Source organism: Rhinopithecus bieti, unplaced genomic scaffold, assembly GCF_001698545.2.
Source record: "Rhinopithecus bieti isolate Rb0 unplaced genomic scaffold, ASM169854v2 scaffold_55715, whole genome shotgun sequence".
Classification (NCBI taxonomy): domain Eukaryota; kingdom Metazoa; phylum Chordata; class Mammalia; order Primates; family Cercopithecidae; genus Rhinopithecus; species Rhinopithecus bieti.
Window position 1 is genome coordinate 1,141,087 of NW_016822769.1, and position 25,973 is coordinate 1,167,059.

A 25,973-nucleotide genomic window follows, 5' to 3' on the forward strand; every position below is an offset into this window, starting at 1 on the left:
GGGGAAAATGCTCCCATGATCCAATCACCTCCCTCCCTTGACACATAGGGATTACAATTCAAGATGAGATTTGGCTGGGGACACAGAGTCAAACCATATCAATTGGATAAAGAATTTGTGATACATATACACCATGGAATACTATGCAGTCATAAAAAAGAATGAGGTCATGTCCTTTGCAGCAACATGGATGGAGCTAGAGGCCATTATCCTAAGTGAATTAATGCAGGAACAGAAAATCAGATACTGGGTGTTCTCAGTTATAAGTGGGAGCTAAACATAGTACACATGAACAAAAAGAAGTGAACAACAGACACTGGGGCTTACTTGAGGGTGGAGGGTAGGAGGAAGGTGAGGATTGAAAACTACCTATCAGGTACTATGCTTATTATCTGAGTGATGAAATAATCTGTATACCAAACCTCCATGATATGCAATTTACCTATGTGACAAACCTGCAAATGTACCCCGAACCTAAAATAAAAGTTAAAAAAAATTTAAAAAGAAGGTGAAACAACAACTCAAAGAATGGGAGAAAGTATTTGTAAATCATGTATGTCATAGGGTCTAGCATCCAGAATATATGAAGAACTCTTAGAACTCAATAAAAAGACAACCTAATTTAACAAAGGGCAAAGTAATTCAATAGACATTTCTCCAAAGAAGACACACAAATAGCCAATAAGCATATGAAAACATGTTCAACATGTTTAGTCATTATTAAAAAACAAATGAAAACCACAGTGAGATGCCATTTCGAGTTCACACTGACTAGAACGGCTAGAATAAAAAACAGACAATAACAAGTGTTAGCTAAGATGTGCAGCTAGCAGAACCCTCATACATTGCTGATGGGAATGTAAAATGGTGCATTAACCGTGGAAGAGTTTGGGGATTTCCCAAAAATAATAAATGACCCAGTAATTCCACAGCTAGGTATATACCCAAGAGAAATGAAAACATACGTCAACACAAAAGCTTGTACACAATGTCCATAGCAGGATTATTCATAATGGCCAGAAAGTGGAGACAACCCAAATGTCCATCAGCTGATGAATGGATAAACAAAATGCAGTATATATTGATAAAATGGAATATTCACCCATAAAAATGAAGTTGTAGTGACGCATGCTACATACAATATGAACTTTGAAAACATGCTAGGTCAAAGATGCCAGTCACAAAGGTCACATATTTTATCATTCCATTTACATGAAATGTCCAGAATAGAAAAATCCAGTCAGAAAGTAGATTGGTGTTTAAGACGTGGAGACAACAGGAAATAGGGAGTGGCCACTAATGGTTATGGAGTTTCTTTTTTGAGGTGATGAAAATGTTCTGAATTAGTGATGATGGCTGCACAACTCTGAATATACCAAAGGCCATTGAGCTGTACACTTGTACACTTGAAAAGGGTGAATTTTATGGGTATGTGATTATATCTCAATAAAGCTGTCATTTAAAGAAATTGGCACATAACATTATTAACTTCAGGGACTGTATAGCAAAAGGTACCCTGCCCTTGATTCTGGCTCCTGTCTTTATTAATATGGCTCTGGGTCACCCACTCAATCACTGAGAGCCTAAGTTTCTTCATCTGTAAAATAAAAATAATATAAATTACCCAATCTGTCTCATGTGGTTATTTTGGGACAAAATTAGATATTGCATGTAAAAGAGTGTTTGTGAATTATAAAATGCTACATAAATTCAGGTTATGTCTCTTCTGAAGTTGGATTAGAATGGTAGGAAGCAGGCCGCATGCAGTGACTCACTTCTCTAATCCCAGCACTCTGGGACACAGAGGGTAAATCACTTGAAATTAGGAGTTCGAGACCAGCTATGGCCAACAAGGCAAAACCCTGCCTCTACCAAAAAATACAAAAATTAGGTGGGCATGGTGGTGCATGCCTGCAGTCCCAGCTACTGGGGAGGCTGAGGTGGGAGAATCACTTGAACCTGGGAGGCAGAGGGTGCAGTGAGTCTAGATTGTACTACTGCACTCCAGCCTGGGCAACAGAGTGAGACCCTGTGTCAAAAAAAAAAAAAAAAGTAGGAAGCATAAGGTAGGAATAAAAGATCATTACTGTTCAAGCTTTCCATAACTTATTTCCACTTCATTTAGTCTCATTAGTTTAATGTTGCCTCCATTTCCTGTACCTTTTTCTTACCATTTACTATAATCTTGTGTAACGCCAAAAAGGGTAAACTGCTAAGCAGAGTTAGGGTAATGAAACAGCCAGAACTGTTTAAATAGATATGTAAAGGCCATAGTTCTTTTTGTTGCTAAATTAAATGAATTCTCTCAAATCCTAAATCGAATAAAAGTATATAACACAAAATAATTAAGTAATGTTCTACAGGCATTTAATTCTGTTACCTCTAGTGCATGTATGGGAATGGAGCACCTCCCCCAGCCATTGAGATGACAAAGAATGTCCACAGTGCTGGCACTTCCATGGATCATGAGTCTGTTTAAAAACTCTTCTTGAGTCAAACCAAACAAAATCAGAGAGAGTCCTTTCTCTACAGGAAAAATAAAAGTTAGCTTTAATAAATTAGATCTTAGGATTATGATTTAGGAATTAATTTTTAATTACCCAATACTTCAGTACTATAATTACAAATATATTTACTGGATATCATGTACTAAAATGACCTTACTTAACTCATCATGATTTTCAACATTTTTAAAGAAGAGTTTTGTGGGTTTTTCTTTTTTAGAGACAGAGTCTCCCTCTATTGCCTAGGCTGGAGGGCAGTGGTGTGATCATAGCTCACTGCAGCCTCAGACTCCTGGCCTCAAGCAATCCTCCCACCTCAGCCTCTGGAGTAGCCAGAATTACAGCTTCGTGCCATCACACCCAGCTAATTTTTTAAAAATCGTTTTGCTAATTTAAAAAAATTTTTAAATTATTTTGTAGCAATAGGGTTTCACTTTGTTTCCCAGGCTGGTCTCAAACTCCTGGCTTCAAGTGATCCTCCCACCTTGGCCTCCCAAAGTGCTTTGATTACAGGCGTGAGCCACTGCACCCACCAAGAAAATTTATCTTTAAAACACTGACCACAAGGCAAATTCTTTTAAGAGCAATGCATTTTATGAAATAGCACAGGCCGGGCGCGGTGGCTCAAGCCTGTAATCCCAGCACTTTGGGAGGCCGAGACGGGTGGATTACGAGGTCAGGAGATCAAGACCATCCTGGCTAATATGGTGAAACCCCGTCTCTACTAAAATACAAAAAACTAGCCGGGCGACCTGGCGGGCGCCTGTAGTCCCAGCTACTCGGGAGGCTGAGGCAGGAGAATGGCGTGAACCCGGGAGGCGGAGCTTGCAGTGAGCTGAGATCCGGCCACTGCACTCCAGCCCGGGAGACAGAGCAAGACTCCGTCTCAAAAAAAAAAAAAAAAAAAAAAAAAGCACAAATTGGCTGGGCACAGTGGCTCCTGCCTGTAATCTCAGCACTTTGGGAGGCCAAGGTGGGTAGATCACCTGAGGTCAGGAGTTTGGGACCAGACTGGTCAACACGGTGAAACCCCGTCTCTACCAAAAATAAACAAAAATTTAGCTGGGTGTGGTGGCAGGCGCCTGTAATTCCAGCTACTCAGGAGGCTGAGGCAGGAGAATCGCTTGAACCTGGGAGGCGGAGGGCAGTGAGCCAAGATGACACCATTGCACTCCAGTCAGGGAGACTCCATATCAGGAAAAAAAAAAAAAGCATTAAATCCCACATTTCTACTTTATATTATCTTGCATAACCAATCATGGAACCTTTAATCACTTAGAGATGTCAGATTTCTGGTTTACTATTATAAAATAATTCACAGCTTATTCCTGACACATAGAAATACAAGACTACCACAATTTGAGTATAGAAGAAACACATGGTTAATTCCAATCACAACATTCAATACCTTTGTAGAAGACAGATTATGCAGTGAATGAATACATATCCGAAATATCAAAATGTCCCATGCCTACAGGGGCCTAGCAGGTAGTGAGAGAAGTGCAAGAAAAACCTAATCAGAAACAAAATGGCTCATGCCAGGCATAGTGGCTCACACCTGTAATCCTAGCACTTTGGGAGGCCAAGCCGGGAGGATCACTTGAGCTCAGGAGTTTGAGACCAGCCTGGGCAAGGTAGTGAGACCTCATCTCTATTAAAAAATGAAAGTACAGCCAGGCATGGTGGCTTACACCTATAATCCCAGCACTTTGGGAGGCTGAGCCAGGTGGACTGTTTGAGGTCAGGCATTTGAGACCAGTCTGGTCAGCACGGTGAGACCTCATCTCTACTAAAAATACAAAAATTAGCTGGGCGTGGTGGTGCGTGCCTGTAGTCCCAGCTACTCTGGAGGAAGGTGGAGGTTGCGGTGAGCCAAGATCGCACCACTGCACTCCAGCCTGGGCGACAGAGTGAGACTCTGTCTAAAAAAAAATTTTTTTTAAAAAGAGAGAAAAATAAAATGGCCCATCTAAGAGAATGACTGAAACACAGCTCCAACCCATAAGTTACCTATGCAGGAATGCAGGCCCAGTGTTGCCAGATCTTATAATTTTTCAGTAACAGCTGGAAATTAGAATTTGTGTGAAATCCTCTAATTATGAATGTTTATAATCTTTTTTAAAAGCCTAGACAGTGCAAGCCAAGCAAAATAAATACGCAGTTCATACATGGCCCATGAGCAGCTAGCTTACAACCTCTGCTTGTCAAGTCAAATGAAGACTCTTTGAGTTAAAAATAATAATAATAATAAACTTCATTTCTCTCAAACTTTCTCTGACTTAGTATCTTAGCATTTAGCTGGGCAGAAATGACGTTAATTAAAAGCCAAACATATGAGACACTAAGAATAACAAGAACCTTCCTCTATAAACAATTATAATACCACTTAAAGGTGAGGCAGGCACTGAGGCAGAAGTAAAATACAGTAGGAAAGCACACATCTCAGCAATGGTGAATTTCAGTCTGATACAAGACAGTCTCACCTGTCAAAACAAAGCACAGTTGCTGCTCTCCACTACTGTCTACAGGAATACACTTTCTGCCAAAGGAAAAACACTGCATGCCCTGGTTCTCCAAATCCCAGAGGGTAATGGTATAGCCCATCCTTTCCACTTCCCAAGTAAACAGTGCAGTGAATCCTGTCACAGACACACATTTAAGATCTATGGGTTCCTCTTGTTCACTGATGTGCATTATCTTCCATGATCTTCCTGGATCACTGGTCTTGGTATGATCTTTCCGTAGAAAATTATACTGCCCGTGCATTATGTCCTGTGGAATGAAAGCCCAGCTCTGTACACCTGTACTGTGATTACCAGATTCAGGTGACTCTGAATGCAAAATATCCTGGAACCATGGAGCACAACAGGAAACCTCCAGTTTGGAGTTCTTTATTGTTTCATTCAATGATGATAGCTGGGCTTTCCACGACCTGGAAAACAAGGTAAAATATAACTTAACACCTGTCACAGTAAAAGGCACTATGTGAAACACTAAACCAGGGCAAAGATGTTCTTAAGAAAAAAAAGTATCTACCAAATAAAGACCTTTAATGAAAGGGTACAGTGTCAGCACGATAAAAAATAGGAACAATAAACTAAATGAAAAGGAAATTTCTGTACCTATCAATTTGGAAAGAAAACTTGGTCAGTTTCATGTTGTAGGCAGAGTTAACAGGATCATCTTCATCTATCCCCTTAGGTCCTTGAATAGGAAGGTCTTCTAGTGTTCTTTCACACAGTAGGTGTCCTGGGTGTTGCCTATATGAAACAATGATGATCAAACCCAAATTTGTGTTACTATTGCTCCTGTTAAAAATAAGAGACCACAGAGAAGGAATAGTATGGACACCAAATTCCCCAGAAAGGAACTCCTTATCTCCCTTGCTTATGCCACAGTAATAAAGTCAACTGTAAGAATTTTATTCTATTAAGGGCAGTTAGCTTGATAAAGCAATAAGAACACTTACTGTCTACTATATTTCAGATGTTATGCTAAACACTTTACACAAACTCTTATTTAAGACTCTCAACAACCCTGTGAGGTAAATATAACCCCATCTTATAGATTTGGAAACTAAGGTTCAGAAACACTTTGAAACAGACTAATGTGACCATCGAGTCTAGTTTTTTTTTTTTTTTTTGAGACAGAGTCTCACTCTGTCACCCAGGCTGGAGTGCAGTGGCGCAATCTCAGTTCACTGCAACCTCTGCCTCCCAGGTTCAAGCAATTCTCCTGTCTTAGCCTCCCAAGTAGCTGGGACTACAGGTGCATGCTACCACACCTGGCTTATTTTTGTATTTTTAGTAGAGATGGAGTTTTACCATATATTGGCTAAGCTGGTCTCAAACTCCTGACCTCAAGTGATCCGCCTGCCTCGGCCTCTAATCCAGATTTTAAAATCACTCATTATACTGCCACCACAAAGTAAGATTTAGGCTTAGACCAGAGGAATGTATAAGAACTAGAAGGCAAAGTATGTGTGTGGCTATAGGTGGGAGAGTGTATGTGGAAAAGGGGGGCTGTTACATTTGAGAAACAAAGAAGGCTAGGGTGGCTAACGTATAGAAAAAATGAGAAGATGGAATGGGATGAGGTTAGAAAGATGGTTCAGGGCCCCATAGGCTATTAAGAATTTTAAACTTTTATCTGAGGGGGAAAAGGAACCTGAAGAAGGCTTTTAAGAAGAAAAGCAGTATGAACAGGGGCAGAAGAGTAGCTAGGGGAACAAGGGGAAGGATTTTATCTCCTCGAGCACTTGCATTATTAAATATTAATCCTTTAAACAACTTGAAGGTAATTTGTTGGCACAACCATACGACACTGTCCCAGGATGACGATGAAAAGATGTTAGAGAAGGTAGGGTGAAAATGAGAAGATGCATGAGAAAATAGTTTCCCCCATCAACAAAATAAAAGGTAGATACCCCTGCCCCAGATGTTAATGCCTGGCTACACCTCTGATAAAATATGCATTTTAACAACATCACTCTAGTTACTCTATTGTGGATGGATTTGAGGGGGTAAGAATAGGCATGAGGAGATCAAGTAGGAAACTATTAAAGTAGTTCAATTAAGAGATGATGGTGGCATACATTAGAGTGACGACAGAAGAGCTGAGAAAAGTGGACAAACAAAAGAAACATTTAGGAAACAGAATGGCTAGGACCTGATGATTAACTGGATGTGGATCTAATACCAAAAAGAAGTTGGAGACACAGTAGTCCCCTCTTATCCAGAGCGGATACATTCAAGACACACAGTAGGTACCTGAAACTACAGATAGTACCAAACCCTATACACACAGTTGACCCTTGAATATCACAGGTTTGAACTCCATGGGTCCACTTACATGATTTTTTTTCCCAAAAATATGTTGGAAAAATTTTTAGAGATTTGCAACAATTTGTTTAAACTCACAAATGAACCATGTAGCCTAGAAATATATTTTTTTCAGACAGGGTCTTGCTCTGTTGCCCAGGCTGGAGTACAGTGGTGCAATGACAGCTCACTGTAGCCTTGATCTCCTGGACTCAAGCAATCCTCCTGCCTCAGCCTCCAGAGTAGCTGAGACCATAGGCATGTACTACCATGCTCAGTTTAGCCTAGAAATATTTTTTAAAATCAAGATGAAGCCAGGTATGTCATGAATGCATAAAAGTTACACAGATCCTACTCTATCATTTTCTACCATAAATTATGCACAAATTGGCCGGGCACAGTGGCTCATGCCTGTAATCGCAGCACCTTGGGAGGCTGAGGCAGGTGGATCACTTGAGGTCAGGAGTTCACGACCAGCCTGGCCAACATGGCAAAACCCCATTTCTACTGAAAATACAAAAATTAGCTGGGCTTGGTGGCACACGCCTGTACTCCCGGCTACTTGGGAGGCTGAGACAGAAGAATCACTTGACCTCAGGAGGTGGGGGTTGCAGTGAGCCGAGATTGTACCACTGCACTCCAGCCTGGGCAATAGAGCAAGACTCCATCCCAAAATTTTAAAAAAACCAAAACCACAAACTTAGCATAAAAAGTTAAGACTGGCCGGGTGATCATGCCTGTAATTCCAGCATTTTGGGAGGCCAAGGTGGTCGGATCACCTGAGGTCATGAGTTCAAGACGAGCCTGGGCAATGTGGTGAAACCCGGTTTCTACTAAAAATACCAAAAATTAGCCGGGCATGGTGGTGGGTGCCTGTAATCCCAGCTACTCAGGAGACTGAGACAAGAGAATCGCTTGAACCCAGGAGGCGGAGGTTGCAGTGAGCTGAGATCACACCATTGCACTCCATCCTGGACAACGAGAGCGAAACTCCGTCTCAAAAAAGAAAAAAAAAAGTTAACATTTATCAGAACCTACGTACACACTTACAGACTGTACATGATACCACTCAAAGCCAAAGAAAATGTAAACAAATGTCAAGATGCAGTATTAAATAACTACATATAATTAGCTGTAGTATATACCATACTGCTGTAATAATCTCATAGCCACTTCCCGTTGCCATTGCAGTGAGCCCTAGTGTTGTTATCTGTTTAAAATGCCTTGTGATACTAATAATCTCTGTGTGAGCAGTTCTTCTCTCCAGCAAATTATGTATCACAGTAAAAAGTGATGTCTCTAGCTGGCATGGTGGGTGAACGTATAGTTCCAGCTACTTGGGAGGCTGAGCTGGACGACTCAGGGATATGGGCCCAGGAATATGAGTCCAGCCTGGGCAACATAGCAATATCCTGTCTCTAAAATAACAACAACATAATTTTTTAAAAGTGATTTCTTGTGGTTCTCATGTATTTTTCATCATGTTTCGTACCATACCATAACCTTGAATAACACCATGAGACCTATATGAAATGTAATGGTGGAAGTGCTCCCAAGTAGAGAAAAGTCATGACATTGTGAAAAAAACATGAATTGCCTGACATGTACCATGGGTTGAGGTATGCTGATGTGGTTGCTTGCCTTTTCAGACAGACTACTCATCTTGTAAACAGATTATGCAGAGTATCAATACAGTACAGTATTGTACATGTATTTTCCTTAAGATTTTCTTAACATTTTCTTTTCTGTAGCTTACTTTATTGTAAGAATACAGTATAATACATATAACATACGAAATATGTGTTAACCAACTGTTTATGTTATCAGTAAGGTTTCTGGTCAACAGTAGGCTATTAGTAGCTAAGTTTTGGGGGAGTCAAAAGTCACATGTGGCATCTTGATTGTGCAGGGGGTTGGCATCCCCGAGTTGTTCAAGAGTCAACTGCACTGTTTTTTCCTATGCATACATCCCTATAATAAAGTTTAATTTATAAATTAGGCACAGTGAGTAATAACAAACAATAGGACAATTACAAAAATATACTGTAACAAAAGTTATGTGAATGTAGTCTTTCTTAAAATATCTTGGGCCGGGCGTGGTGGCTCAAGCCTGTAATCCCAGCACTTTGGGAGGCCGAGACGGGCGGATCACGAGGTCAGGAGATCGAGACCATCCTGGCTTACACGGTGAAACCCCGTCTCTACTAAAAAAATACAAAAGCTAGCCGGGTGAGGTGGCGGGTGCCTGTAGTCCCAGCTACTCAGGAGGCTGAGGCAGGAGAATGGCCTAAACCTGGGAGGCGGAGCTTGCAGTGAGCTGAGATCCAGCCACTGCACTCCAGCCTGGGCGACAGAGCGAGACTCCGTCTCAAAAAAAAAAAAAAATCTTAGCGTATGTAATATTTCTGAACCACAATTGACCAGGAGAAAGTGTAACTGTGGATAAAGATGACAACTATATAAAAAAGAAGAAATGGACAAAGGCCCCTAAGAAGGATGGAAGGAATAGGATCTAAAGCATATACAGAGGGATGGGCCTTCATAGGAGGCAAGGTCATCCAAGAACAGTTGGGAATAAAGAGATTAATGGAAGTTTGAGGAAAATAGAGAAGGTTTAAAAATACAGTTGTAAAGAATGGGCTCATGAAAAATCACTGTAAAATTTCCAAGCAACATTAAGACCAATTAAAGATACTAAGTGTGAACCTAGAGTGGTATCAATTTTCTTTTGTTGTTTTCTACAAGTACTCAGCTGCCTGACTGGAGACACTGTGAAGGCAGAAAAAAAGATTTCAATCAGGGTTGAAATTTTGCCAGACCAAGTGCTATCACAGGGCAGGAGCAAGAGTTTAGAGTACATGCATGAAAGTAACTGGTATGATGGATCACAGAATCTATGCTGGAAAGAGAGGGAAGTGAAGATAGGAGGAGGTGAAGAGTAGAAGGTCAATGAATTGGAAATTCCAGTGAGGTCAGAGGACAGGTGAAGTGGGAGTACTTGAGTAAGCAAGCTGGAAAGTTTGGGAAGTTGTGGTCAGAGACTCAGATGTAAAAAGTAGTGACTCGGGGGTGGGCCGACTTCAAATACTGACAAAGCCTTGGGTATGGCTGTGGGGGTGGAAAGCTAAGGTAAACTGGAAGAAAAAGTCATTGACGATGAATTTAAAGAACAAATCATGAATCTGGGTTCTCAAAGAGCTTATAAACTATGGGAAACATGAGAAAATTAGGGAAATAACATGTCTATACAATTAAGTGCTAAACTGTGGTTTAAAATTGTGTAATTTTGATTTACATGACATAACCTATATATGACAACACATAAGTCAAAATCAGAACTTTGATGAACATGCAAAAATATAAAGGTGGCCAGTGGTCATTTATACATATTATTCCGTAACTACTTTACAATGTATTAGCTAGAACATGATATAACTGAATAGAAAAAGAAACACTAGTTAAAAAAAAAAAAAAAAAAAACTAACAAGGATATTTTTAACCTCTTATCAGTCAATTATTTACCTCAAATTAGAAACTGCCATCATCTACATACCTGAAATACAAATTTAAGTTAAGAGCAATTGCAGAGTTGGATGAGCTGACAATCACTACAACATCGAGGTCTTGAGACACTTTCAGTGAAGTAAATGAAGAAATCTTGGCTGGCTCCTGTTGCTGCTCATTACACATATCTTCTTCGTGAAGTGCTAAATCCACATGAGCTACATACGTACCATCCACAACATCAAAAATGTCTTTGAGTTAGAGTTAAAAGAAAATGCCAGTTTTATAAGTATGACTAACCATTTAAAGCACAGGTTGGGATAAAGCTATAATCACTCCAATTTTGTAGGTATAACAGAAGAAGACTGAAAACTGAGGCAAGTCCCCATTGTAACAATCAGATGACTATGAAGTTGGTGGTACAATAAAGAACCTGATACCAACTTCTTCAACAATACCTGCTGAACATCTACTGTGGGCCATGCCCAGAGGCACTACTATTTTCTAACAACACTGGCTAAGAGATGAGGTAAACCTAATACATTTTATGTAACCCAATACTGTCTATCTAAAGTATTATCAACATGCAGTCCATATAAAAACTGAGACGTTTTATGTTCTTTTTCTTGTATAAATGTTCAAAGTCTGGTATTTTACACTTACAGCACATCTTAATTTGGATACTAAATTTTCATCATAAATACCTGATCTGTATTGAGACTTCATAAAATTCAAGGTTGAAAGTTGTAACAAACATCCTTAAAACTTCTCCAATGACTGAACTGAGTATCAGCTTTTAAATCTAAAGTAATAAAAATTAGCTGGTCATGGCGGCCCATGCCTATAGTCCCAGCTACTCGGTAGGCTAAGGCATGAGAATCGCTTGAGCCCAGGAGGCAGGGGTTGCAGTGAGCCAAGATCACGCCACTGCACTCCAGCCTGGGTGAGAGTGAGACCCTTTCTCAGGAGAAGAAAAAAAAATTTAATTACACAAAATTAAGAATTCAATTCCCAAGTTATGCTAGCCAATTTCATATGCTCAAGGCCACATATGCTTAGTGCCTACTGTTTTGGACAGTGCAGTTCCATAACCTGGCAACAAAAATTGTTACTCTAGTACTTTTGCCATTTTTGCAAAAATTGTATACCTATTACAAAATATAAAAAACATTCTTTCAATTCAGAAACTAAAGTTCCAAAATCATAAAGGGTAATTTGTCAAATCTTCAGAATAATTTTGCTGATGATCAATAGATCTGCTGGAGACAATGAACTCATATTTTCCAAGATCAAATTAACGATGGCTAAGTAAACATTCATTAATATGATGGAAACATCATTAGAGACAAGAGGCAGATTATATTTACACATGAAAAGATATGTATCACAACATAAGCAGTCACTTTTTTTTTTTTTTTTAAGACCGTCTCGCTCTGTTGCCCAGGTTGGAGTGCACTGGTACCATCTGGGCTCACTACAACCTCCGCCTCCCAGGTTCAAGCAATTCTCCTGCCTCAGCCTCCTGAGTAGCTGGGATTACAGGTATGCACCACCATGCCCGGCTAATTTTTTTGTATTTTTAGCAGAGATGGGGTTTCACCATATTGGCCAGGCTGGTCTCTAACTCCTGACCTTGTGATCCACGCACCTCAGCCTCCCAGAGTGCTGGGATTACAGGCGTGAGCCACCACGTCCGGTCACATTAAGCACACAGTAGATATTCAAGAAATACATTTTCAATAAATAGGTAGAGAATATACAATTTTAAAAGAACACAAATTCGTATGATTAAGACTACTAAAAATGTACATACTGGAAAATAAAATATATAGTATATATACTATATATTCAAATAGAATATAAAGTAGTATACAATTTAGTATTTTAAGTCTATGAGGATCTTTTTCCATGAAAAGTTTTACTGAAAATTAACCATGCTCCCTATATCCCAGCCCCAAAACTAAAGCCTAAAAGGCTCATCCTTCTAGGTATTCTTCTCCTCTACATGTCAATCAACACTTCTACCACCAAGGATACAGATCCAGCCTAAACTACTCAAAACAAAAAGAATTCCTCTGCAGAGCTGTGTGTCAATAATCATGTCCACTGCCTGTGCAGGCAAGGGTAGTGTGAAACAGTTGAGTACTCTAATTGCAGCATCTCTTTCAGGAAATATAATATGTAGGATGATGCATTTGTTGATGAACAATAACGACGTGTTATTGTGAAATGACAGGATTCTCAAAGACAATAAGGAAATACCTACAAAACAAAAGGATATTATTTCAAACTCATTGGTCACAATTTTATAACTGGTACATTTGATTTTATAAACCTAACACAAAAAAACAAAAAAGGAACTGGACTTAGTCTAACTCTACGCAGTTATCGTTCACACCCACCTAAGGAAGTAGTCAATTGGAAAGTGGGTAAGAGGATGAATAAAGATGGCCTGCAATGTCTCTGGTTCCGTTTATGCTACTCTGATAGCACACTAGAAGGAATATTCAAAAAAGTCAACTTGCCCATGGGACCCCGTAAGAACAATCACTGTTTTTTTTTTTGGACGGAGTCTCACTCTGTCACCCAGGCTGGAGTGCAGTGGCGCAATCTTGGCTCACTGCAAGCTCCGTCTCTCGGGTTCACGCCATTCTATTGCCTCAGCCTCCCAAGTAGCTCTGACTACAGGCGCCCGCTACCACACCCGGCTAATTTTTTATATTTTTAGTAGAGATGGGGTTTCACTGTGTTAGCCAGGATGGTCTCGATCTCCTGACCTCATGATCCGCCTGCCTTGGCCTCCCAAAGTGCTGGGATTACAGGCGTGAGCCTGTAATTTTTCTTTAAAAAAGAAAAAAAGAAGAAACCTTATAATCAAGGGTGAAGAGTATGTTACTGCTTTAAAAAGAGGCCTGAGTGCTTTGATTTCTGCTCCCTGCAGTCAACAGCTCTGTAAGCAGTCTAGATCAGCATTGTCAAAATAGAAATATAATGTAAGCCACATACATGCCTTAAAATTTTCTAGCAGGGGTGGCTCACATCTGTAATCCCAGCACTTTGGGAGGCCCAGGTGGGCGGATCACTTGAGGTCAGGAGTTTGAGACCAGCCTGGCCAACACGGCGAAACCCTGTCTCTACTAAAAATATAAAAATTAGACAGGCATGGTGGCGGGCACCTGTAGTCCGAGCTACTCGGGAGGATGAGGTGCGAGAATCGCTTGAACTGGGGAAGCGAAGGTTGTAGTGAGCTAAGACGACACCACTGCACTCCAGACTGGGTGACAGAGTGAGACTCTGTCTCAAAAAAAAAAATAAAATAAAAATAAATAAAATTTTCTGGTAGCCACAAGAAACAGGTGAAATTAATTTTAATAATATACATTAGCTTATATCCAAAGTATTTCATATTTTGAAATGTAATTAAATACAACAAACTGAGATACTTTACTTTTTTAGTATTGTCTTCAAAATCTAATATGCATATGACACAAAGTACATCTTAATTCATATTAACCACATTTCAAGTACTCAATAGCCCCATCTGCCTAGTGACTACTATATCGGACAGTGTAGACCTGATTTCACATCTATGAGAACTTTTCCTGAAGTATATAACTACATGATAATGTCACAAATTTAAATACGCTGAAAGACCACCTGTAGATACTTACTGATATCTTGATCTTCAATGAGCTTTTGCAATGCCTCCCCACTATAGCTATACAAAATGGTTGCATCACATCTTCCATCTTTCAAATTAAATTCATAGATAAGCAGTTCATAATTTTCACCAAGAGCGAGCAGTTTGGGCTTGTCAGTTGGTGTGCTGCTGTTACGAGAATCCTCCCATATAAAGCTAAGAAAAAAGTTTAGATTTATTGTATTCTATATCCGCAATAATATTAACCCACAATGGTGGGGGTAGAAGGGCTGAGTAAGTAGAGAACAGTTTTGTTGACCGGGCAGCATTCATTCTACACTTCAATTTAAGAGAACATAAACTGCTCTAGGACCTCCCTCCTCTTCTTGCTTCCCTTTTACACCAACACAAAATACAGGAGTGGGTAGTAAAAAACAAAATGTGGGGCTCAGAGCAAGAAATGATGGCTCCTTTTATTCTTTCATCTTTAATCCCAACTAATATGTTTAAACAAACTGTCATGATCAAGGGTAGCTATCAACAATAAAATATGTATATTATTTATATGAGGCGGTATTTACAATAAAACAGGCTTTTGATAACTTAAATGTTTTGACTTTTAAAAAGAAAGTGATTATTTGTATTTATAGACTGATGATTCCAAAATCTTGAAAAACTTTGCCTAATAGAACCTTCTGTGATGGAAAAGTTTTATGTTAGCATTGCCCAATAACAGTAGTCAATAGCCACATGCGGCTACTGAACACTTGAAATGTGGGGCAACCGAGGAACCAAATTTTTTACTTTAACAGCCACATGTAGCTAATGACTACCATTACTAAACAGTACAGTTATGGAATTCTTAAACTGTAATGTCAAAATAACAACACTGGCAAGACTGATGGTGTTTCAGCTTCAAATTAAACATTAAAATTAAATTACATATTACAAATAAAAGCCCCAAATCTGAAAATAACACAATGGAAAGAGGTGAGGCTATACCATGCTGATAAAATTTCATCTTTTAAGAAATTTGCTTTTTCTACAGAAGTAGTAAGTTTTATACTTCTGGAGTAGTATATAAAACTACTGCGGTACATACATGATTTAATTCAATTAGTAACAAAACTATGTATTTTATAATACTACAGTAGTTTTATACTATTACAGTGTTATGTCCTTATTAGATAAAAAAAGACACATTTCTGACTTCATATTGATAAATGTAGAAAACCTAAGTGTCAAAATATACAAAAGTTAAACTAAGATATACTTAAAAGGTAGAGTACATCATTAGCATAGGGACAATATTGCCACATGGAAAGACAGGAAATTTTCAAGGCAATAAACAAGATATGTGATGTAATTTCAACAATATAAAAAAGGTCTATGTACTTTGAAAAAGTAGGAAGTAAACTCTAAATACTATAAACATGCCCTTATTTTTACCCTATGAAGTATTTTAACTGAATTAAAATTCAATTCAAACAAAAAAATTAAAAAGTCCTTTCTTGGTCCTCCTCCCCTCCAATTTCATGAACTAGCATATGAATGCCCCCTTTATTTCATCTGGGTATGTCTTACCTTCTCTGCTGGGTTCTCAAACACCTAAAGATTTCTGCTTTTCTTTCTGTCCCATTCCTCTCTTTACAAAGCCACATTCATAGGTACTTGATACTGCTAAATAAACTAACTTCCCCTAAGCTAGTTTATAAATAACTTAGTTTATAATAGTTTATAAACTAAATGCAGAGATTCCTCTTCCTAGCAACTAGACATCAAGGATAGAGAAGACAAACCCAGAAGAGTTAAGCATTCACTGATTTATCAAACGAATCTCTAAATGTCAGGAGCTGTTAGAGGAGCTGGAGATTCCAAGATGAATAAGACAGCTTTCAGCTACTCGTCTTAAAGAGACAGTTGTGAAAATACTTACTATTAATAATTATTAAAACAACAGGTCGGGCTCAGTGGCTCACGCCTGTAATCCCAACACTTTGGCAGGGAGACGCGGGATCATTTGAGCCCGGGAGTTTGAGACTAGTCTAGGTAGCACAGTGAGACCTCATCTCTACAAAAAATAGAAAAATTAGCCAGGCCTGGTGGTGCACGCGTGTAGTTGTAGCTACTAGGGAGGCTGAGCCCGAGAAGTCAAAGCTGGCTGCCGTGAGCCGTGACTGAGCCACTCCACTTCAGCCTGGGCGACAGCGACCTTATCTTTAAAAAAAAAATTAAAAATTAAAAAGCACCCCCCTCAAAACACTGACAGGGCATTCCTAAATTTTATGATGTAAACTCTTAAGTACTGAACCAAGGTTACAGAAGTACAAAGTAACGCATTATTGTAATCATGTTGGTCTTCCCCAAACATGCGTGCCTCGCAAGAAAGAAGTGTCTTACTCAACTTTTTAGGCACTGCTCCTATGTAACAGCAGGCACACAATATTTGTTGAGTAAGTGAAGGGACAAAACTGGACTCTGTCCTTGAAGAAGAGGACTACATGTGAAGAAAAACGCTATTAATTTCAAGGACATGAAAAAAGTATCAGGATGATTCAAATTAGAGATGATCCTCAGCTGGCATCTTTAACTGAAAGACGAAATGGGCATGGGACTCGACCCTATGACGGTTAATCAACCTGTGTTGATAAAGAATCAGCGCCTCAGCTGAGACCGTTCCGGGTTCGCCGCAGGCGGCACAGGAGCTGGACGCCGTCTCCGCCCACCCGGAACAGGGGAGCCTAGTTGCCGAAATGCAACGCGGCAAGCGCTTCAGGTCGGGGGAAAGGTTCTGAGAGGAAACCAGCCTCGTCTCTGGGCCGTTTCCTGCGGCTGTCACCCTTCTCCCGCCACCTCTATAGCTGCAGGAAGGCCTCCGCGTGAGCCCTTGGGACTCCGCCAGCCTAGCCTAGGCTCTGGACTCCCCCAACGGCCCAGCTCTCCCTCAGCACTTACTGCCAGAAGGGGCCCTCCAGGCAGCAGCGACCCCGGCCCCGGCTGCCAGGCGCCAAAGAAAGCACCTGGAGGCTGCCCGCAGCCGTCAGGCTCCCCAGAGCCTCCTGCTGTGTGTGCAGCTGCGCCCGGGAGCCCAGCTGCCCCATCGCCTCGGCGGGGACCGGCACCAACAGCATCGGTAGAACCCGCTCCATGGCCGCGGCGCCCCAGCTACCGCCGGCGGAAGCAGCAGTCGCGGCCCCCTCCTCTGCAGCCATCTTGGCCCGGCCGTTACTTCCGGGCATTTTCGCCGGAACCTGATTGTGTCGTGGGCATGCGCGGTGTACGGAGCGGCTCACGCTCGGCCTCGTGACTCCCGCGGAGACCTCTCGGCTGTCTCCGGTTGGTTCCATTCCTTTCCTGTCGGGGGCAGTACTAGCCTCTATAGCAAAGCCACTACTGCTCTGGCCCCAGTCCCACTCTGCTTAACTACCCTGGCATGCTTGAAGGCCTAACCTAGCAGGCCGTTGCAGCCGTTCTCGCTCTGTGCATTACCCTTTGCCTTCTTGGTCCAGCTGCCTCCAGCTCCCCTGAAACCCAGTTCCTGCCTGTTTTCTTCGCTTTTATTGTGCTGTTTGCTTACAGGCTCTGGGGTGGTGCCATTTCCTTGGTAGCATGGATCAAGGCTTACAGTGTGGATCCATAGTGAGGGTGTTGATCCGAAAGTTGAAGTCAAATAATATCCATTGTAACAGAGAGACGGGGTAAGTAAGGGGTGGAGATGGTAGAGCTCCTGTCTGTTTTCTCAGAGAAGTATGATCCAAGATGAAGAGAGGAGCAACGGGTTTGAGGTGAGAAGAGGAGTTGAATAGGCATTTTGGTAAAGTCTCCTAAAAGACAGCTGTACCTTCTTAACACATTTTCCACATTCAGAACATTTCCGCATAAATGTAACCTCTGTTGACAGGCCTCCCTAAGCCATTCAACCTAAAGTCCCTTTTACTGCAGTCTCTCACCTTGTTTTGTTTTTAATCATTTATCACTACTTATTTTCTGCCAGTTCCTGTCCAATCAGAATGTAAACTTCAAAAGAGCAAGGCCTTTGTTGCTCACCGTCCTTGCTAGTACCTAAAACAGTGCCCGTTTCATGAAAGGTACTGCAGCATTTGTTGATCAATGCATGACCTTATTTGTCAAAATAAAAGCAAACTTTTTTTTTTTTTTTTTTGAGATGGAGTCTTGCTGTGTCACCCAGGCTGGAGTGCAGTGGTGGGATCTCAACTCACTGCAACCTCTGCCTCCCAGACTCAAGCAATTCTCCTTCCTCAGCCTCCCCAGTAGCTGGGATTACAGGCGCACACCACACCCAGCTAAATTTTTGTATTTTAGTAGAGACGGGGTTTCACCATGTTGGCCAGGCTGGTTTCGAATTCCTAACCTCAGGTGAATTACCCATCCCAGCCTCCCAAAGTGCTAAGATTACAGATGTGAGCCACCGTGCCTTGCTGAAACCAAACATTTTATATCACAAGGGAGATATATTCAACCTTCTAAGCTTAGCTAGGGCTGTTTTCTCTCTATAAAAAATGGCAACGTTAAAGCAATTTCTAAGGTTACACTTGTGTTAGCTACAAGGCCTTGTCCCTTATAATCAGGACAGTCTTCTCATGCCTGTAAATCCCAGCACTTTGGGAGGCCAAGTTGGGAGGATCACTGGAGCCTACCCTTGCCAACATAGGGAGACGCTTGTCTCTACAAAAAAAAATTAAAAAAATTTTTTAAGACAGTTTTGCTCTTGTTGCCCAGGCTGGAGTGCAGTGGCGCAGTCTTGGCTCACTGCAACCTCCAACCTCTGCCTCCCGGGTTCAAGCGATTCTCCTGCCTCAGCCTCCAAGTAGCTGGGATTACAGGCATGTGCCCCCATTCCTGGCTGATTTTGTATTTTTAGTAGAGACGCAGTTTCTGCACATTGGTCAGGCTGGTCTCAAACTCCTGACCCTCAGGTGATCCGCCTGCCTTGGCTCCCCAGAGTGCTGGGATTACAGTCATGAGCCACTGCGTCTGGCCAAAAAAAATTTTTTTTAAAATACTAACTGGGTGTGGTGTCACATGCCTATAATCCAAGCTATTCAGAAGACTGAGGTGGGAGGATCACTTGAGCCTGGAGGTCGACGCTGCAGTGAGCCATGATGGTGCCACTGCCCTCCCACATGGGTGACAGAGTAACAACCTTGTCTTAAAGAAAAGCAAAAGGACATTCCTGGAGCATTCACACATAAGATAACCTTCATTATGGATTTTAACTTACAAGCAAGTTCCAACACATCATTCTATTATCTCTTTAATTATACCTTATTATGCCGTGTCTTATTTTTAGGCACATCATTTAGATTTTTGAAGAAAGGATATGAAAATGTTTGGGGAAGGGTTCTCCAGTATATAAAGGCTTAAGAAATGTCTTCAGACTCTCTGGATCCCTGTAAACACAGTCTATACAGCTAGTGTCTGATGATTCAACTTCCCACATACATGTATTCCAGAACAGATCAGTAGATCCAGGCAAACCTATAAAGAGAACAGGTGTTAACTGCAAGCACAATTCTACTTTGCAAGCATTTATATAATTTGACTAGTATCTGAGTCTAGCAGTAATTCTGAGGACAGAGATGACCATGTTATTCATGCTTATATCCTGGAATAGTTGTCCCTCAAGTATTTCTTGAATGAATGAATAATTCAGGTTCTTAAAATAATTCTTGCCTTCAAATAGCTTAGCACTATAAATGACCAAAGCGCTTGGAATAAAAGGTTGGCTGAAGACTTGGTCAAGACTGGTTACACAGTAAATGTCAGTGTGTAGAACCACTTCTAAAAGCACATGTTCCTTCATGCTCATAATTTAAAAGGAGGAAGTAGTGAAGCAAGTAACAGAACATAGATTGGGCTTGAATAAGGGACTTTGACTTTGTTTCTGTGATTACTTACTCCATCCTGGCCTCCAGCTGCTGAACCAATTGTTTGTCCACATGGTGACAGAACAGGGGAAGTAGGTTGCTGGGGAAAGTTAGGGGTTCTGCCAGAGAGGCTGTAGGCATTTGGGCTATTTCCCAGGCAATCAGAACCACCATGTCTGTCCTAGAGAGCATAAATATAAATATAAGCAAATAAATTTGCTTAAGAAACAGACTCAGGGCCAAGGTTTCTTATTCTTTCCATTGCCCCCCACCCCCGGGTAGCAATTCAGAGATAACATTTGCATGTTTGCTACATGCCAAGCAATGCTTAGTGCTTTACCCATTTCCCTTCCTATTTAATCTTAAGAACTATGAGGGGTTAATACCATCATCCCTAGTTTGTAGATAAAGAAACAAACTAAGAAGTGAGAAGTGAAAGAACTTGCCCTAAAGTTATACTGCTAGTAAGTGATACAGTCAGAATTCAAACCTAGGTCTTTTTAAACTCTAAAGCTTGTCCCCTTAGGTACTATGTTATACTGCCTCCTAGAAGGAACCAAAACTCTAGGGCACTATTAAAAAAAAGCAGAACAGCTACAACACTGCTACTTCTTTCTCTATCCAACCTCCTCCTCAGTACTTGAAATGCCTCAGGAAATACTTCATCTGGCTCAGTCTGCACATCCCAGGGGTACTGAGATAGTATTTACAAGGCCTTTATGATCTTACCAAGCTGTACGGTCACTGTTGGGTTCCTCTAGGGAAGAATCCAGCGATACCAGCTGCTCCCCATGACTCAGTAGGGCATAGAGCAAAGATATTCCAAACTGCAAGGTACATATATTCCAGCGCAAAATGAGTTCACTCTCAGCATTTGGTGCTTTCCTGACTCTTATCTTCCCAACTAAAGGACATGTTAACATTTAGAGATGGAGCCCAAGATATCCACAAGGGCTGTCGGGTTTTACACTGGTGAGCCAAAGAACTCTCTAACCTTTCCATAGGAATCACTGCTCTGAACTTTTCCAAAAGACACTCTTGGAGAGCTGATTAAATGCATATTTCTAGGCTTGACTCCTAGGAGTAGGAGGTTAGGAATGCCTCCAGGAAGCTGAGGCAGGTAGTCTGTGGACCCCACTTTAAGAGGCACTTCTTTAAGCAAAGACCTTTGCTCAGTGTGGCATACACGAGATAATCCACTGGGATATTAAAAGACAGTATCAAAATTTTCACATCTAGAGTCTTTTCTTTAAAATTTTCTATCTTATATTTATTATATACCTATTGGCTGGGTGCAGTGGCTCATGCCGGTAATTCCAGCACTTTGGGAGGCCGAGGCGGGCGGATCACTTAAAGTTAGGAGTTCAAGACCAGCCTGGGCAACATGGTGAAAAACCATGTCTCTACTAAAAATACAAAACTTAGCTGGGTGTGGTGGCACACACTTGTAATCCCAGCTACTTGGGAGGCTGAGGCAGGAGAATCACTTGAACCTGGGAGATAGAGGTTGCAGTGAGCCAAGATCGTGCCACTGCACTCCAGCCTGGGTGACAGAGCGAGACTATCTAAAAAATAAATGAAAAATATTTATTATGTATCTATTATTACTAGTGTTACATGCATTTGGTTTATAAACACATGGGTAGTGTGGTTTAGAATGTTTTTTACTGAAAGAGGTACACAAGAGTTTGGAGACCTGCTCTGGAGGCTCACATCAGCAGCAATCAGGGAGCTTATTAGAAAAACAGAGCCGGCGCATGGGCCCCACCCCAGACCCACTGAATGACTGAGTGGGACCAAGGAGCTGGGTTTAATAAGCTGGCCAGGTGATCCTGTGCTTACTAGAAATTGAGAAGCACTGCAGAGGATAAGATTTGTGGAGAGATGAGACTGTCCCCCAACTTATCCCTTATCAGTGATACCAACCTGAAAGCCATCTATGGAAAAAAGCCTCCTAGACATGTTACCTGATTCTGAAGCACCACGGCGACTGGCCGCTCTGAGGAGCCAGATGGCAACAGCATTAATCCCTGAAGTCCTTGGAGGAGTTCATGGAGGGTCAAGTGACTGATACATTTGCCCAGAGGTTTGAATAACATTTGTAGGGCCTGCAAGAAGATCAGTAAGCATCTCCCGAATCCCACTACAACTTCCCCTCCCCTTACCTTGCCTCCACAGGCCCTTCCCTCGCTGACTGTCTTTGGCACATCTTGGTGAGGTTACTTACCAGGCTTATCACCACTATGACTCTCCATCTCCAACACTGACACCTTCAGTACCTACTTGTCCTAGGATGCCTTCTCTAAGAAAAGTAGATGGGGGCTCAACATTTATCAGGGCATCCTAATCTTTTACTCAAACCTCCTCAGCACGCTGACACCTGTGCGACCATACACCTGTTGCTTTTTGTTTGTCATACCTAAAGATGATCCACTGTTCCTGTAATAGTTCTGTAACTTCCTTGCCTGAGGGTGGCAAGGCCAGCATCCCTCACTGTGCCCAGCACCTTCTCTGGCATCTCTGGGGCATGTGGGGACTGGAGGGGAGAAACGACCCCTAACCTATTCAGGAAACCATCCTCTTCTCCACTCGATGCCACAGTACCTGATCAGCCACATCCCTCCGGACCAGGAGGGGCAGATGGTGGGTGATAGCCAAAAGAATGGTAACAGCCTGATCCTGGGCCAGGAAGGGGAGCAGCCGGGCCACCAGGGCCTTCCCCTTCCTCACAGAGAGCACCTGCAGGAAGCCATCTGCTGCCTCTCTACAAGGGAGAGAGGAGAACATTTTCAGAACTCTGCATAGAGGAGAGGGCTACATGCCAGAAAGCAGAGGCAGAAGCAAGACCAGTGTCTTTGCTGCTCCTTCCCTACCTGGGCTGAGGTGGAACCCTCCCACACTCACTCCAGGTTGTTCTGCTCCTGGGTCTTTAAGGTCTGGAAGAGCTTCTCAACCTGGTTGCTTTGCTGCTCAGAAAAGCAGGGCTGTGGAGGCCTATACTTCCAGCCCTCCTCTATTTCTAGTAACTGAAGGAACATCTGGGAATTTGAGGGTGGAAAAAGAGATAAATTTGGGTACTCATTCTCAAAGGTAGGTTCGGAACTCGTCCCTAAAGAACTGATATCTCACCTTCTCAATCCGGTGTAACACCCGAAGCCTCTGACTGCTTGCAGCTTCTATATCCTAGGAGAAGAGAGTTGCCAGCTATCAGCTACACTGCCACTGCCACAGCCCCAGCCCAGGCCCCTCACTAGCTAGAGATTGAGCTGGAAAGGCTAGAAACAAAGTCTGATCACACTTCTTCCTCTTAGGTCACAGTCTTAAACACAGGAGTGTTCTAGACCCTTCCTTCCAAAGGGGAGAGAAAAAGGTCTGGGAAGATAGTGCTCCCACCTGCTCTTGAGTTCCATGGGGTACAGCATCAATAGCTCGGCGAGGGCTGAAGCATGTCGACACAGCTACCTGGCCCAGGGAACCCTCGATTCGGACTACTGCGTGAGAAGAGAGGCACATTTCCCTCCCGCTCCCACGCTCTGTCCACTCAGATGCCCAGCCCAAGTCAGCAGGCCAGCCCTGACCCTACCAGACTCATAAGCCTCTGCCTTCTGAATGTAAGGCGTTACCAGCTTGAGGGACTCAACCTGGTTTCTTCGTCCAAGTAGCTCTTCGTCTGCCTGCTGCTTCTCTGGCTTCTGGTAATATTTCTGAGAATGCATGGAATAGGAAACAAAAAAAACGAAACTCTATATTCATCTTTTGACCTTAGAATTAAATTTCTCAAGTGCAGCCTCTTAATTTTTGTGTGTGTGTGTGTTATAAGTTTTATTGTTTCACACAGGGTCTCCCCTCTGTCACCCAGCTGGAGTGCAGTGGCATGATCTCTGGCTTACTGCAACCTCCCTGACTCAAGTGATCCTCCCACTTCAGCCTCCTCAGTAGCTGGGGCCACAGGCACGTGCTACCATGCCTGGCTAATTTTTGTATTTTTGTAGAGATAGGATTTCACCATGTTGCCCAGGCTGGTCTTGAACTCCTGGACTCAAGCAATCAGCCTGCCTTGGCCTCCCAAAGTGCTGGGATTACAGGCGAGCCACGGTGCCCAGACAAGCACAGCCTCTTAATACTCTTTCCTACAACAATCATTCCAGAAATGATGCTGGTACCTTAGGCCCTCCTTGCAGTTATTCTAAAGTGTCTTAAGCATCCTGGGCCCCACATCACCCATCTCGGAATTCACATACCAAATACTTCAAGACTAGGTATGACCACCAAGTCTGATGAAAGGGCAGAGAGCAAAGTGGAGAGCCAGTGAGCAAACCTGTTCCAGCGTCTGTAACCTTCCTGCATGCCCTACCTAGTACATGCCCTAGTACACACACACTGCTTACCACCTGTCCTCCCCACTTCCCCATTTAATCTTGTGACCTCACCTGTGCTTTCTAAAAATCAGTTATCTGATGATATGAGGGCCAACCAGAGGTTGAAGAACAGAACTAGCCATAGGGATGTGTTTGTCGGTTGCCCTCTAGGCCAGTTTTATACTTCTGTGGATTCACTCAGCAGCTCTGACATTTTCTTAAAGTTGAGAAATCCTAAACTAAAATCCACTGACAAGCCAAGCAAGGATTTGAAAAAGGCTCTTTTGTTGAGAAGCAATGCCAAAAAGGTGAGAGCACAAAACTACTTCATTTTCAGTGACCCTTGCAGAAAACGGAGGGCTTTTGAAGCTTGGTGGAAAGAAAGGAAAAATACCTGGCCGGGCGCGGTGGCTCAAGCCTGTAATCCCAGCCCTTTGGGAGGCCGAGACGGGCGGATCACGACGTCAGGAGATCGAGACCATCCTGGCTAACACGGTGAAACCCCGTCTCTACTAAAATACAAAACTAGCCGGGCGAGGTGGCGGGCGCCTGTAGTCCCAGCTACTCGGGAAGCTGAGGCAGGAGAATGGCGTAAACCCGGGAGGCAGAGCTTGCAGCGAGCTGAGATCTGGCCACTGCACTCCAGTCCGGGCGACAGAGCGAGACTCCGCCTCAAAAAAGAAAGGAAAAATACCTAATGTAAATGAGAAGGGAATAAGGAGGGGCCCTGGATGGGAGGCTCACAGATGTTGAAGTGAAAGTGAAACAGCTAGCTGGGCACAGTTGCTCAGTTGTTCACACCTGTAATCTCAGCACTTTGGGAGGCTGAGGTGGGTGGATCACTTGAGGTCAGAAGTTCAAGACCAGCCTAGCCAACATGGTGAAACCCCGTCTCTACTAAAAATACAAAAATTAGCTGTGTATGGTGGTACATGCCTGTAATCCCAGCTACTTGGGAGGCTGAGGTAGGAGAATCACCTGAACCCTGGAGGTGGAGGTGGCAATGAGCTGAGACTGTGCCACTGCACTCCAGCCTGGATGACAGTGGGAGACTCTGGCTCAAAAACAAAAACAAACAAAACAAAAAAACCACAATAGCCTAGACAACCTAAAACTTGTGGACAAAGACTTGCCCCATAAATCAAGGCAGAAGGAAGCAGGGGAAAATGAGTGAAAATGTCTGCTGTCCTTTGTTCAGTTAAACAAACTGAATCCCACTATTTATAACATCCCTGTGCTTTAGATCTAAAAGTGAAAGT

The 25,973-nt window shown here is 42.3% G+C and overlaps 2 protein-coding genes across 9 annotated transcripts in view; both read right to left on the reverse strand.

Annotated features, from left to right (window-relative positions):
• Nucleotides 1-18,581, reverse strand: part of SPG11 (SPG11 vesicle trafficking associated, spatacsin) — a 111,310-nt gene extending 92,729 nt beyond the window's left edge. Inside the window, exons 1-7 of the mRNA XM_017861025.1 lie at nucleotides 17,424-18,581; nucleotides 14,500-14,684; nucleotides 12,866-13,090; nucleotides 10,878-11,079; nucleotides 5,627-5,764; nucleotides 4,988-5,436; nucleotides 2,381-2,526 (exon numbers count right to left, since the gene is read on the reverse strand). Of these exons, the coding sequence (XP_017716514.1) occupies nucleotides 2,381-2,526; nucleotides 4,988-5,436; nucleotides 5,627-5,764; nucleotides 10,878-11,079; nucleotides 12,866-13,090; nucleotides 14,500-14,684; nucleotides 17,424-17,815 (1,737 nt within the window). The 5' untranslated portion in view covers nucleotides 17,816-18,581. The remainder of the gene's footprint in view (nucleotides 1-2,380; nucleotides 2,527-4,987; nucleotides 5,437-5,626; nucleotides 5,765-10,877; nucleotides 11,080-12,865; nucleotides 13,091-14,499; nucleotides 14,685-17,423) is intronic.
• Nucleotides 18,582-19,727: 1,146 nt separating this feature from the next.
• PATL2 (PAT1 homolog 2) overlaps nucleotides 19,728-25,973 on the reverse strand; it is a 48,560-nt gene continuing 42,314 nt past the window's right edge. For all 8 annotated transcript variants that reach the window (XM_017861018.1, XM_017861020.1, XM_017861019.1 and 5 more), the window contains 9 exons: nucleotides 23,940-24,060; nucleotides 23,750-23,847; nucleotides 23,486-23,539; nucleotides 23,261-23,394; nucleotides 22,961-23,120; nucleotides 22,324-22,464; nucleotides 21,086-21,183; nucleotides 20,388-20,537; nucleotides 19,728-19,967 (listed from right to left, as the gene is read on the reverse strand). In XM_017861018.1, coding sequence (XP_017716507.1) covers nucleotides 19,949-19,967; nucleotides 20,388-20,537; nucleotides 21,086-21,183; nucleotides 22,324-22,464; nucleotides 22,961-23,120; nucleotides 23,261-23,394; nucleotides 23,486-23,539; nucleotides 23,750-23,847; nucleotides 23,940-24,060 — 975 coding nt within the window. In that variant the 3' untranslated portion in view covers nucleotides 19,728-19,948. The remainder of the gene's footprint in view (nucleotides 19,968-20,387; nucleotides 20,538-21,085; nucleotides 21,184-22,323; nucleotides 22,465-22,960; nucleotides 23,121-23,260; nucleotides 23,395-23,485; nucleotides 23,540-23,749; nucleotides 23,848-23,939; nucleotides 24,061-25,973) is intronic.